The 12,669-nt window shown below is 73.7% G+C and overlaps 1 protein-coding gene across 1 annotated transcript; it reads left to right on the top strand.

Moving 5' to 3' along the window:
- Positions 1–300: 300 nt before the first annotated feature.
- On the top strand, positions 301–11,881 carry LOC309604082 (mitogen-activated protein kinase kinase kinase 11-like). Its single transcript, XM_082339001.1, has 10 exons — positions 301–2,223; positions 3,710–3,890; positions 4,715–4,863; positions 5,910–6,079; positions 7,998–8,229; positions 8,817–8,933; positions 9,297–9,381; positions 9,506–9,582; positions 9,668–10,468; positions 10,968–11,881. The coding sequence occupies exons 1-10, from the start codon at positions 1,566–1,568 to the stop codon at positions 11,150–11,152; spliced, it is 2,655 nt and encodes an 884-aa protein (XP_082195127.1). The 5' UTR covers positions 301–1,565; the 3' UTR covers positions 11,153–11,881.
- The last annotated feature ends 788 nt before the right edge of the window (positions 11,882–12,669 follow it).

The following is a 12,669-nucleotide window of genomic DNA, read 5'->3' on the forward strand; positions in this document are numbered from 1 at the left end:
GGGGGTTAACGGGGGGGGGGGGCACCGGGACCGGGACCGGGACACCCCCCCCAAAACCGGGCCCCGCACACGGCGGGGGCCACCCCCGCTCCGCCCCGCAGGCCTCGCCGCCCTAGGCCGCGGGTAGGCCGCGGGTTGGCGGGCCTCGGCCTCGCGTAGGCCGCGGGGCCACCGGGCCGGGCTCGGGTCCCTCCCCCCCCCACGGTCCCGGGGCTCCGGTTCCCCCCCCCCCCCCGTGGTCCCGGGGCTCCGGTTCCCCCCCCTCTGTGGTCCCAGGGTTCCGGTTCCCCCCCGCCCCGAGGGCCCGGGCGTCCGGTTCCCCCCCCCCGCCCCGAGGGCCCAGGCGTCCGGGCCCGCCCCGTCCGGCCCTGGTTCCTTTTCCTTTGTCCCGGTGACAATGTCCCGGCTCCGCCTTCCCGGGGCCGCCTCCAGCCAGCGCGGGCCGGGCCGGGCCGGGGGGGGAACCGCCGCCGACCCCGGGGGAACCCACAGGGCGCCCGGGCCGCCCCCCTTCATCCCCCCGCCCCGGGGACGCCGCCGGACGCCGCTTCCTTCCCCCCCCCCGGGACGCGGGGGGCACCGGCGGGGACCAGGCGGGGACGGGACGGGGCGGAGGGGCCCGGGGGGGGGCGGAGGGGAGCGGGGACGGGGGGCGCGGAGGGAGCCCGGGGGCTCGTAGCGGCCGGGGGGGGCTGTAGGGGCCCCCAGGGGCCTATAGGGGCCCGCAGGGATCCCTAGGGACCCCCAGGGACTTACAGGGACCCCCAGGGGCCTATAGGGGCCCGCAGGGATCCATAGGGACTTACAGGGACCCCCAGGGGCCTATAGGGGCCCGCAGGGATCCATAGGGACCCCCAGGGATTTATAGGGGTCTCCAGGCAGCTATAAGGACCGCCAGGGATCTCTAGGGATCCCCAGGGAACAAAAGGGACCATAGGGACCTACAGGCAGCTAAAGGGTCCATAGGGACTTGCAGGAGTCTATAGGGAGCCACAGGAATCTATAGGGACCACAGGGACTCCCAGGGATCTGTAGGGACCACAGGGATTGGCAGGGACCGGCAGGGATCTGTAGGAACCATAGGGACCTACAAGGAGCTATAGGAGCAATACGCAGCTATAGGGGTTATAGGGCCCCACAGTGACTCGTAGGGAGGTATAGGAGCTATAGGAGCCATAGGGGCCGAGAGGACCAACGGGGAGCCCTCAGAGCTGTGATAATCTCTAAGGCAGCTGTAGAAATTCTATAGAGCCAGGTAAGGTATAGGGAGCCGTGGGGACCCCCGGTGACCCCCAGGAGCCATAGCCCCCTATAGACCCCCATAGGCCCCCCCAGTGCACCCATAGGGCCCCTGGTGACCCCGGTGACCCCTAGGAGCTATAGGGCCCCCATAGGGTCCCCTGAGCACCTATAGGACTGCTCAGGTGCCCATAGGACCCCCTGGGCACCCATAGCACCCCCCCCAGCATCCATAAGACCTCCCCAGGCACCTATAGGACCCCTCGAGCGCCCATAGGACCCCCAGCCCCCTCTGCCCAGCACCGGGGCCGGGGGGGGAGCACCCCATGGAGCAGGGCCGGGCCTCCCCTTCCCCCCCCTTCCTGGGGGGGTCCCGCTCCCCTTCCCCCCCCTTCCTAAGGGGGTCCCGCTCCCCTTCCCCCCCCTTCCTGGGGGGGTCCCGCTCCCCCTCCCCCTCGCCCCCCTCGCCAGGGGGGTCCCGCTCCCCCTCCCCCTCGCCCCCCTCGCCGGGGGGGTCCCGTTCCCCCTCGCCCCCCTCGCCGGGGGGGTCCCGCTCCCCCTCGCCGCCGGGCGGGGGGCCGGCGCGGGCGGCTTTCGGGGAGCTGCGGCTGGAGGAGGTGATCGGGGCGGGGGGCTTCGGCAGGGTCTTCCGGGGGACGTGGCGGGGGCAGGTGGTGGCGGTGAAGGCGGCGCGGGGGGACGCGGGGGCGGCGGGGGCGGCCAGCCTGCGGCGGGAGGCCCGGCTCTACGCCCGCCTGCGGCACCCCAACGTGGTGGCCCTGCGCGCCGTCTGCCTGGAGCCCCCCCACCTCTGCCTGGTGATGGAGTTCGCGGCGGGGGGCCCCCTCTCGCGGGCGCTGGCCGGGCGCAGGGTGCCCCCCGCCGTCCTGCTGGACTGGGCCCGGCAGGTGGCCCGCGGGATGCGGTACCTGCACGCCGGGACCCCCGTCCCCCTCATCCACCGCGACCTCAAGTCCAGCAACGGTGAGCGCGGGGCGGGGGGGGCGCGCCCGGGGGCGCTCTGTGCGACGGGGGGGACGCCCTTGGGTGCTCTGTGCGACGGGGAGGGGGGGGACGCACCCCGTAATGGGGTGGGGGAGCGCCCATGGGTGCTCTGTGGAATAGGGAGGGCACCCATGGGTGCTCTGTGCGACGGGGAGGGGGGGAACGCACCCCGTAACGGGGTGGGGGAGCGCCCATGGGTGCTCTGTGGAATAGGGAGGGCACCCATGGGTGCTCTGTGCGACGGGGAGGGGGGGGACGCACCCCGTAACGGGGTGGGGGAGCGCCCATGGGTGCTCTGTGGAATAGGGAGGGCACCCATGGGTGCTCTGTGCGACGGGGAGGGGGGGGACGCACCCCGTAACGGGGTGGGGGAGCGCCCATGGGTGCTCTGTGGAATAGGGAGGGCACCCATGGGTGCTCTGTGCGACGGGGAGGGGGGGGACGCACCCCGTAACGGGGTGGGGGAGCGCCCATGGGTGCTCTGTGGAATAAGGAGGGCACCCATGGGTGCTCTGTGCGACGGGGAGGGGGGGGACGCACCCCGTAACGGGGTGGGGGAGCGCCCATGGGTGCTCTGTGGAATAAGGAGGGCACCCATGGGTGCTCTGTGCGACGGGGGGGGGGGGGACGCACCCCGTAACGGGGTGGGGGAGCGCCCATGGGTGCTCTGTGGAATAGGGAGGGCACCCATGGGTGCTCTGTGCGACGGGGAGGGGGGGGACGCACCCCGTAATGGGGTGGGGGAGCGCCCATGGGTGCTCTGTGCGATGGGGAGGGGGGCGTGGGGTGCAGGGAGGGGGGGACGCACCCCGTAATGAGGTGGGGGAGCACCCATGGGTGCTCTGTGCGATGGGGAGGGGGGCGTGGGGTGCAGGGAGGGGGGGACGCACCCCGTAATGAGGTGGGGGAGCACCCATGGGTGCTCTGTGCGATGGGGAGGGGGGCGTGGGGTGCAGGGAGTGGGGGACGCACCCCGTAATGGGGTGGGGGAGCACCCATGGGTGCTGTGTCCGATGGGGCATTGGAACCCCCCAGCTCCTCCCTGCGATGGGCCGTGGGGCAGAGAGGGACCCCAGAGCCCCTTGGGTGTCCCCAGGGTGGGGGGTCCCAAATGCTGGGGTCCCCAGGGTGGGGGGTCCCAGACACCAGGGTCCCGGACACTGGGGTCCCCAGGGTGGGGGGTCCCAAATGCTGGGGTCCCCAGGGTGGGGGGTCCCAAACGCCGAGCTCTCCAGGAGCGATGGGTCCCGGAGACCGGGGTCCCCAGGGCGGGGGGTCCCCAGGGTGGGGGGTCCCGGAGACCGGGGTCCCCAGGGCGGGGGGTCCCCAGGGTGGGGGGGTCCCCCCCCCCCGGAGACCGGGGTCCCCAGGGCGGGGGGTCCCCAGGGCGGGGGGTCCCGGACACCGGGGTCCCCAGGGCGGGGGGTCCTGCAGGCCGGGGTCCCCTCACCCGCCGCCCCCGCAGTGCTGCTGGCGCAGCCGGTGGAGGGGGACGACGTCAGCGGGAAGACGCTGAAGATCACCGACTTCGGCCTCGCCCGCGAGTGGCAGCGGACGACGAAGATGAGCGCGGCCGGCACCTACGCCTGGATGGCGCCCGAGGTCATCAAGGCCTCCACCTTCTCCAAGGGCAGCGACGTCTGGAGGTGACGCGGGGGGCCTGGGGACCCCCGCCCCTGAGTCCTGGGGTGCCCGGACCCCTGGGTGCCTGGGGGGGGGGGGGTCTGGGGGCCCTGGGGGGGGGGTTGGAGGGCACCCACGTCCCTGGGTCCATGGGGGGGGGGCTTTGGGGGGTGCCCAGATGCCTGGGTCCATGGGTGGGGGGTCCTGGGGGCCCTGGGGTACCTGGGTGGGGGCTTAGAGAGCACCCAGACCCCTGGGTCCATGGGTGGGGGGTCCTGGGGGTCCTGGGTGGGGGCTTAGAGAGCACCCAGACCCCTGGGTCCATGGGTGGGGGGTCCTGGGGGTCCTGGAGAAGGATGGGGACCCCCACTCCTGAGTTCTGGGCTGCCCAGACCCCTGGGTGGGGGGTTTAGAGGGCACCCAGGTCCCTGAGTCCATGGGTGGGGGGTCCTGAGGGTCCTGGGGAAGGATGGGGACCCCCACCCCTGAGTCCTGGGGTGCCCGGACCCCTGGTTCCATGGGTGGGGGGTCCTGGGGGTGCCTGGGGGTCCTGGGGAAGGATGAGGACCCCCACCCCTGAGTCCTGGGGTGCCTAGACCCCTGGTTCCATGGGTGGGGGGTCCTGGGGAAGGATGGGGACCCCCACCCCTGAGTCCTGGGGTGCCCGGACCCCTGGTTCCATGGGTGGGGGGTCCTGGGGAAGGATGGGGACCCCCACCCCTGAGTCCTGGGGTGCCCGGACCCCTGGGTGCCTGGGTGGCGGGGGTTGGAGGGCCCCCAGGTCCCTGGGGGTTCGGGGAGGTGTCAGAGCGGGTCTGGGGTCTGACGCCCCCCCGCTCCCCCCCAGCTACGGGGTGCTGCTGTGGGAGCTGCTGACGGGAGAGGTGCCGTACCGGGGGATCGACGGGCTGGCGGTGGCCTACGGGGTGGCCGTCAACAAGCTGACGCTGCCCATCCCCTCCACCTGCCCCCAGCCCTTCGCCCAGCTGATGGCAGGTCCGGGGGTCCCGGGGGGCGCCGGGGGGGCTCCGGCCTTTGGGGGGTACTCGGGCACCTGGGTGCTTTGTGGGGCCGGGGGGGGCTCAGAGACTTGGGGGGCTGGGGGCGTCCAGGGGGTCCTTTGTGGGGTCGGGGGTACCCAGGCTCTTGGGGGGCTGGGGGGGACTGGGGGGGTCCTTTATGGGATTGGGGGTACCCAGGCTCTTGGGGGGGACCGGGGGGGTCCAGGGGGTCCTTTATGGGATTGGGGGTACCCAGGCTCTTGGGGGGGACCGGGGGGGTCCAGGGGGTCCTTTATGGGATTGGGGGTACCCAGGCTCTTGGGGGGGACCGGGGGGGTCCAGGGGGTCCTTTGTGGGGTCGGGGGTACCCAGGTTCTTGGGGGGCTGGGGGGGACTGGGGGGGTCCTTTGTGGGGTCGGGGGCACCCAGGCACTTGGGGGGCTGGGGGGGACCGGGGGGGTCCAGGGGGTCCTTTGTGGGGTTGGGGGTACCCAGGCTCTTGGGGGGGACCGGGGGGGTCCAGGGGGTCCTTTGTGGGGTCGGGGGTACCCAGGTTCTTGGGGGGCTGGGGGGGACTGGGGGGGTCCTTTGTGGGGTCGGGGGTACCCAGGCACTTGGGGGGCTGGGGGGGACCGGGGGGGTCCAGGGGGTCCTTTGTGGGGTTGGGGGTACCCAGGCACTTGGGGGGCTGGGGGGGACCGGGGGGGTCCAGGGGGTCCTTTGTGGGGTTGGGGGTACCCAGGCTCTTGGGGGGCTGGGGGGGGGGGGGTGGATGCCTGAGTCCTTTTTGGGGCTGGGGGCACCCGGCTGCCTGGGTCCGTGGGTGGGGGGGTTTGGGGGGGTGCAGGGTGCCTGGAGCTCTGGGTACCTGGGTGGGGTTCCCTGGATGCCTGGGTCCGCAGTGGGACCCCCCCCCCGGGTCACGGGGGGGTGCCAGGGACCCCCGGGAGCCCCCCTCAATACCTGAGTCCCCAGTGGGACCCCCCCCCGGGTCACGGGGGGGTGCCAGGGCCCCCCCCCGACGCCTGGGTGCCCCCGCAGCCTGCTGGGAGCAGGACCCCCACCGGCGGCCGGGCTTCGGGGCCATCCTGCGGCGGCTGTCGGGGCTGGAGCCGGGGGGGCTGGGGCCCCCCGAGTCCTTCCACTCCCTGCAGGAGAGCTGGCGCCGCGAGATCCAGGGGCTCTTCGACGAGCTGCGGGCGCGGGAGAAGGTGCCACCCCCCCCCCCCCCGGGACCCCCAGGACCCTCCCCAAACACCTGGGACCCCCTGGGAATCCCTGGGAGCCCCCCAAACACCTGGGACCCCCTGGGAATCCCTGGGACCCCCTTGGGATACTTGGGACCCCCCCAGACCCCCCTGGGACCCCCCCAGACCCTCCTGGGACTCCCTAGGACCCCCCCAGACCCTCCTGGGACCCCCCGTGCCCCCCCGCGGGACACAAGAACGCCCTGGGACCCCCTTGGGACGCCATCAGACCCCTTAGGACCCCCTAGGACACTTAAGACGCTTTGGGGTCCCCTCAGATCTTCTGGGATCCCCCTGGGACGCCTCGGACCCTCTGGGACCCCCAGGGGATCCCCTTAGGACCCCCTGGGACCCCCTCAGACCTCTTAGGACCCTTCTGGGACCCCTTAGGACCCCTTTGGGACCCCCTCAGACCCCTTAGGACCCTTCTGGGACCCCTTAGGACCCCCTGGGACCCCCTCAGACCCCTTAGGACCCTTCTGGGACCCCTTAGGACCCCTTGGGGACCCCCTCAGACCCCTTAGGACCCTTCTGGGACCCCTTAGGACCCCTTTGGGACCCCCTCAGACCCCTTAGGACCCTTCTGGGACCCCTTAGGACCCCCTGGGACCCCCTCAGACCCCTTAGGACCCTTCTGGGACCCCTTAGGACCCCTTGGGGACCCCCTCAGACCCCTTAGGACCCTTCTGGGACCCCTTAGGACCCCTTTGGGATCCCCTCAGACCCCTTAGGACCCTTCTGGGACCCCTTAGGACCCCCTGGGACCCCCTCAGACCCCTTAGGACCCTTCTGGGACCCCTTAGGACCCCTTTGGGACCCCCTCAGACCTCTTAGGACCCTTCTGGGACCCCTTAGGACCCCTTTGGGATCCCCTCAGACCCCTTAGGACCCTTCTGGGACCCCTTAGGACCCCCTGGGACCCCCTCAGACCCCTTAGGACCCTTCTGGGACCCCTTAGGACCCCCTGGGACCCCCTCAGACCCCTTAGGACCCTTCTGGGACCCCTTAGGACCCCTTGGGGACCCCCTCAGACCCCTTAGGACCCTTCTGGGACCCCTTAGGACCCCTTTGGGACCCCCTCAGACCCCTTAGGACCCTTCTGGGACCCCTTAGGACCCCCTGGGACCCCCTCAGACCCCTTAGGACCCTTCTGGGACCCCTTAGGACCCCTTGGGGACCCCCTCAGACCCCTTAGGACCCTTCTGGGACCCCTTAGGACCCCTTTGGGATCCCCTCAGACCCCTTAGGACCCTTCTGGGACCCCTTAGGACCCCCTGGGACCCCCTCAGACCCCTTAGGACCCTTCTGGGACCCCTTAGGACCCCCTGGGATCCCCTCAGACCCCTTAGGACCCCCTGGGACCCCCTCAGACCCCTTAGGACCCCTCTGGGACCCCTTAGGACCCCCTGGGACCCCCTCAGACCTCTTAGGACCCTTCTGGGACCCCTAGGACCCCCTTGGGACCCCTTTGGGACCCCTAGGATCCCCTTGGGACCCTCTCAGACCCCTTAGGACCCCTCTGGGACCCCTAGGACCCCCTTGGGCCCTCCTCAGACCCCCTAGGACCCCCTGGGACCCCCTTGGGACCCCTAGGATCCCCTTGGGACCCCCTCAGACCCCTTAGGACCCCTCTGGGACCCCTAGGACCCCCTTGGGCCCCCCTCAGACCTCTCTGGGACCCTCTGGGCCCCCCTAGGACTCCCTGGGACCCCCTCAGACCCCTTAGGAGCCCCTTGGGACCCCCAAACCCCGCAGTGGGAGCCTGATCTTGCCCCGGTGCAGCTCACGGCTGGTCCGTCCCCCCGTGACCCCGTGTCCCCCCGCGTCCCCCCGTGACCCCGTGTCCCCCCACATCCCCCCGTGTCCCCCCGCGTCCCCCCAGGAGCTGCGGAGCCGGGAGGAGGCGGTGGCGCGGGCGTCGCGGGCGCAGCGGTGCCAGGCCGAGGCGCTGCGGCAGCGGGAGGCGGCCGTGGCCCAGCGGGAGCTGGAGGTGCTGGAGCGGGAGCTCAGCCTGATGCTGCGGGGACCCCCCCGGCCCCCCCCGGCCCCCAAACGACGGCGACCCCCCTTCCGCCGGCCCCGCCGGCCCGCCGACCTCATCGGCATGCCCCAGGGTACGGGGGGGGGCTCTGGGGGGGGGCTTTGGGGGGGCCATGGGCTTTGGGGGATCTGGGAGGGGCTCTGGGGGGGGCTGTGGGGAGGGGGGGGGCTTTGGGGAGTGGGTGGGGGCTTTGGGGGAGCTGAGGGGCACAGGGAGCTGGGGGTTTTGTGGGGCTGGGGGCTTTGGGGGGCCTGGGGGGGTTTTGGGGGCGGGCTTGGGGGGGCCAGGGGCTTTGGGGGAGCTGGGGGGCACAGGGAGCTGGGGGTTTTGTGGGGCTGGGGGCTTTGGGGGGCCTGGGGGGGGGCAATTGAGTCTGGGGGCTTTGGGGGGGCTTGGGGGGAAATTGGGTCTGGGGGCTTTGTGGGGCTGGGGGCTTTGGGGGGGCTGGGGGGGGAAATTGGGTCTGGGGGCTTTGGGGGGGCTGGAGGGGCAAATTGGGTCTGAGGGGATTTGGGGGGGCTGGGGGCTTCGGGGTTCTGGGGGGTTTGGGGGGGCTGAGGGGGGCAATTGTGGCTGGGGGCTTTGGGGGGGCTGCGGGGGCCATTGGGGCTGGGGGTTTTTGGGGGGCTGGGGGCCCCGCTGACCCCTCTGCCCCCCCAGATTTCAAGCACCGCCTGACGGTCCAGGCCGCGCCGGGGGGGGACCCCCGAGGCCGCGACCCCCAGGAGGGGCCGGGGGGGGCGTCGCCCCCCTTCCCCCGCCTGCGCGCCATCCAGCGTGAGTGACGTCATCGCGCCGGGGCGGGGGGGGGGGGGGGGCGGCCAATCAGGGAGGTGCGGGCAGCGACGTCACGCTTGCCGGGAAGTGAGGTCAGAGCCCTGGTCGGGTGGGAAGCCCTGGGTGGTGATGTCACGGTTGTCGGTGAGTGATGTCACCAGGCGGCAGGCGGAGGAAATGATGTCACGAGCAAGCGGGGAAGAGAAGGGGGAGGAAATGGCGTCAGCGAGCTGGCTGGGATCGTTGGGCGGGGCGCGACATCACGGCCAAGGGGGCGCGGGAGCGTTTCGCAGCGCGCTGCGTCGGGCGTGACGTCACGGCGCCTGGGGAATGACGTCACGCTCTCTCTTACCCCCCCGCCAGTGGAGCCGGAGGAGGAGGAGGAGCCGCCGCGGGGGCTCGGGGGGCCGGAGCGGCGCGGGGGGAAGGGCGGCGCCCCCAACGGCAGGTGGGTGTCGGGGGTCCCTGGGGGGGTCCCTGGGGGTCCCGGGGGGGTCCTGGGGGTCCCTGGGGGTCCCGGGGGGGTCCTGGGGGGTCCCGTCCCCCCGCCGACGCCCGGGCCCCCCCCGCAGGCGGAGGCTGCGGCCGGAGGAGACCACCTGGTACCTGGACGCCGACGAGCTCAGCCCAGGGGACGCCTCCCCCAACGGTGAGTCCCGGGGGGTCCCAGGGGGTCCCGGGGGGTCCCCGGGGGTCCCGCCCCACCTCACCCCCCCCCTCCGTGTCTCCCGCAGGCGAGGCCGGGACCCCCGAGGCCGAGGAGGGGCGGGGGGAGCGTGGGGGGACCCCGCGGCTGCTGCGCCGGGCGCTGCTGCGCGGCTCGGCCCTGCTGGCGTCCCTGGGGCTCGGCCGCGACCTCTCCCCCGCCGAGACCCCCCGCAGCCCCCCGCCCTCGCCCGGCCTCCTGCGCCTCTCCCCCCGCCGGCCCGCCCGCGCGCCCGCCACCCCCGAGCCGGGGCGGGCCCGGACCCCCGGCTCCCCGGAGCTGAGCTCGCCCGGGACCCCCGAGCCGAGCCGGGCCCGGACCCCCGGCTCCCCGGAGCTGAGCTCGCCCGGGACCCCCGAGCCGCGTCGTGCCCGGACCCCCGGCTCCCCGGAGCCAAGCCGAGTCCGGAGCCCCGAGACCCCAGAGCCAGGTCGGGCCCGGGCCCCTGGGACCCCCGAGCAGGGGCGAGCCCGGACCCCCGGGACCCTGGAGCTGAATTGGCCCCGGGCCCCTGGGACCCCTGAGCAAGGGGGAGCCCGGACCCCCAGGACCCCCGGGACCCCCGAGCTGAGCCGTGCCCAGACCCCTGGCACCCCCGGGACCCCCGGGACCCCCGAGCTGAGCCGTGCCCGGACCCCTGGGACCCCTGGGACCCCCGAGCTGAGCCGTGCCCGGACCCCTGGGACCCCCGGCACCCCTGGGACCCCCGAGCTGAGCCGTGCCCGGACCCCCGGCACCCCCGGGACCCCCGAGCCAGTGCTGCAGCCGTCGCCCCTGGGTGCCCGGAGACCCCGCGAGCTGAGCCCGGGCGCTGGGACCCCCGCGTGGGGTAAGTGGGGCTGGGGGGGGGCTGGGGGGCGGTTATGGGGCGGTTCAGGGGGCTGGGGGGTGGTTATGGGGCAGCTGGGGGGCGGTTCGGGGGCCTGGGGGGTGGTTATGGGGTGGTTGTGGGGCCCTGTGGAGTGGTTGTGGGGCAGCTGTGGGGTGGTTGGGGCATCCGTGGGGTGGTTTTGGGGCTCCGTGGGGCAGTTATGGGCTCTGTGGGGCAGTTATGAGGCAGTTATGGGGCCTGTGGGGTGGCTGGGGGTCTCTGTGGGGCAGCTATGGGGCAGCTATGGGGTCTGTGGGGCAGCTATGGGGCAGTTATGGGGCCTGGGGGGCAGCTGGGGGGGCTCTGTGGGGCAGCTATGGGGCAGCTATGGGGTCTGTGGGGCAGCTATGGGGCAGTTATGGGGCCTGGGGGGCGGCTGGGGGGGCTCTGTGGGGCAGGTCGGGGGGGGTGGGGGCGCCGTGGGGCCCCCCTGACCCCTCCCCCCGCCGCCCCCCAGGCGCGGCGCTGCCCAGCCCCCCCTCCCCGCGCCCCCCCGCCCCCCCCGGCCCCACGGCGCGGCCCCGCCCCTCCCCCCTGCGCCCCCGCATCGACCCCTGGAGCTTCGTCTCGGCGGGGCCCCGGCGGGACCCGCCCCCCGGCGACCCCTGGCCCCGCCCCCGCGACCCCTTCGACGACCAATGAGGGACGGCGACGCCCGTGACGGACGGATGGACGGAGAGGGGGGGAAGGGCGACGCAGGAAGTCCCGCCTCCGCGATGTGACGGACAGCTGGCGGCTGAGGAAGGCCCGCCCACCCGGGCGCCCCATTGGTCAAAGCAAAGGGCATTACAGGATGTCCCGCCTCCGCCAGGGCGTGGACACCGTCTACGGCAGGAAGTCCCGCCCCCATTGGTGGGGGAAAGGGGAAGTCCCGCCCCCATTGGTGGGGAAAATGGGAAGTCCCGCCCCCATTGGCGGGGAAAACAGGAAGTCCCGCCCCTTTTTGTGGGGGAAAATGGGAAGTCCTGGCCCCATTGGTGGGGAAAACGGGAAGCCCCGCCCCCATTGGTGGGGAAACTGGAAAGTCCCGCCCCTTTTTGGGGGGGAAAACGGGAAGCCCCGCCCCTTTTTGGGGGGAAAACGGGAAGCCCCGCCCCTTTTGGGGGAAAACGGGAAGCCCCGCCCCTTTTGGGGGAAACCGGGAAGCCCCGCCCCTTTTTGGGGGAAAATGGGAAGTCCCGCCCCCATCAGTGGGGAAAGTGGGGAGCCCCGCCCCCATTGGTGGGGGAAAGCGGGAGGCCCCGCCCCCGGGGGGGTCATTACACACTGGAAGGGGGGGGGTGCTGCCCCCCACCCCCCCCCACCCCACCCATCCCCCCCCCCCGTTAGCGCTGACGAAGCCGGGGCGGGGGGCGACCAAATAAAGGCCTTGCGACCCCCAGGCCCCGCCTCCTCCTTGCGCCCCTCCCCCACCCAGCCCCTCCCCCACCCCCCCCTCCCCTCCCCCACCCAGGGGGGATCCCCCCTTCCCCCTCCCCCGCCGTCTCCGCCGCTGGACGCCGACCCGGGCATCCGGGTCCCGCCCCTCCCCCACCCCACGCCCCTCCCCCACGCCCCTCCCCCACCCCCCCCAATTCCTGGAGAGGACCCAGCGCCCGCTCCCCGCCCACCCCTCCCCCGCTCCAGCGGGCGCCCAGGCCCCCACCCCCCCCCCCATCCCCCCCCCATCCCGCCGAGATTCCGGGCCTCCGGACGGGACGGGAGCGCGGGCGGCGGCGGGAAGCGCCCCCCCCTCCCCCCCCCACCCCTCCGCCGTCCGGAGAGGGGACCCCGGCCCCCAGGGACCCCCGAGGGGACCCCGGCGTCGGCGAGACCCCCGAGGGGGGACCCCGGCCCCCAGGGACCCCCGAGGGGACCCCGGCCTCGGCGGGGGGACCCCTGCGTCCTCAGGACCCCCGAGGGGACCCCGGCGTCCGTGAGACCCCCGAGGGGACCCCAGCCTCGGCGAGGAGACCCCGGCCCCCCCCGGCTTGGCATCACCTTTTGGGGGGGGGCGAGGACCCCAACCCAGAGGGGAGTGCGGCACCCAGGACCCCCCGTTATCGGGGACCGCAGCACCCAGGACCCCCAGCACCGGGGACCCCAGGACCCCCAGCACCGCGGACCCCGGCACCCAGGACCCCCCAGCACCGGGGACTGCAGCATCCAGGACCCCCCGT

The sequence above is a fragment of the Platalea leucorodia genome, assembly GCF_965183815.1.
Source record: "Platalea leucorodia genome assembly, contig: HAP1_HAP1_SCAFFOLD_692, whole genome shotgun sequence".
Taxonomy (NCBI): domain Eukaryota; kingdom Metazoa; phylum Chordata; class Aves; order Pelecaniformes; family Threskiornithidae; genus Platalea; species Platalea leucorodia.

What these genes read in the sequence shown, in the direction of transcription:
- LOC309604082 (XM_082339001.1), top strand. Translation starts at nt 1,566, where the DNA reads ATGGAGCAGGGCCGGGCCTCCCCTTCCCCCCCCTTCCTGGGGGGGTCC. An exon ending in CGACCTCAAGTCCAGCAACG is followed by an intron (nt 2,224 to 3,709) that starts GTGAGCGCGGGG and finishes CCGCCCCCGCAG; the next exon opens with TGCTGCTGGCGCAGCCGGTG. An exon ending in GGCGGCGCCCCCAACGGCAG is followed by an intron (nt 9,382 to 9,505) that starts GTGGGTGTCGGG and finishes CCCCCCCCGCAG; the next exon opens with GCGGAGGCTGCGGCCGGAGG.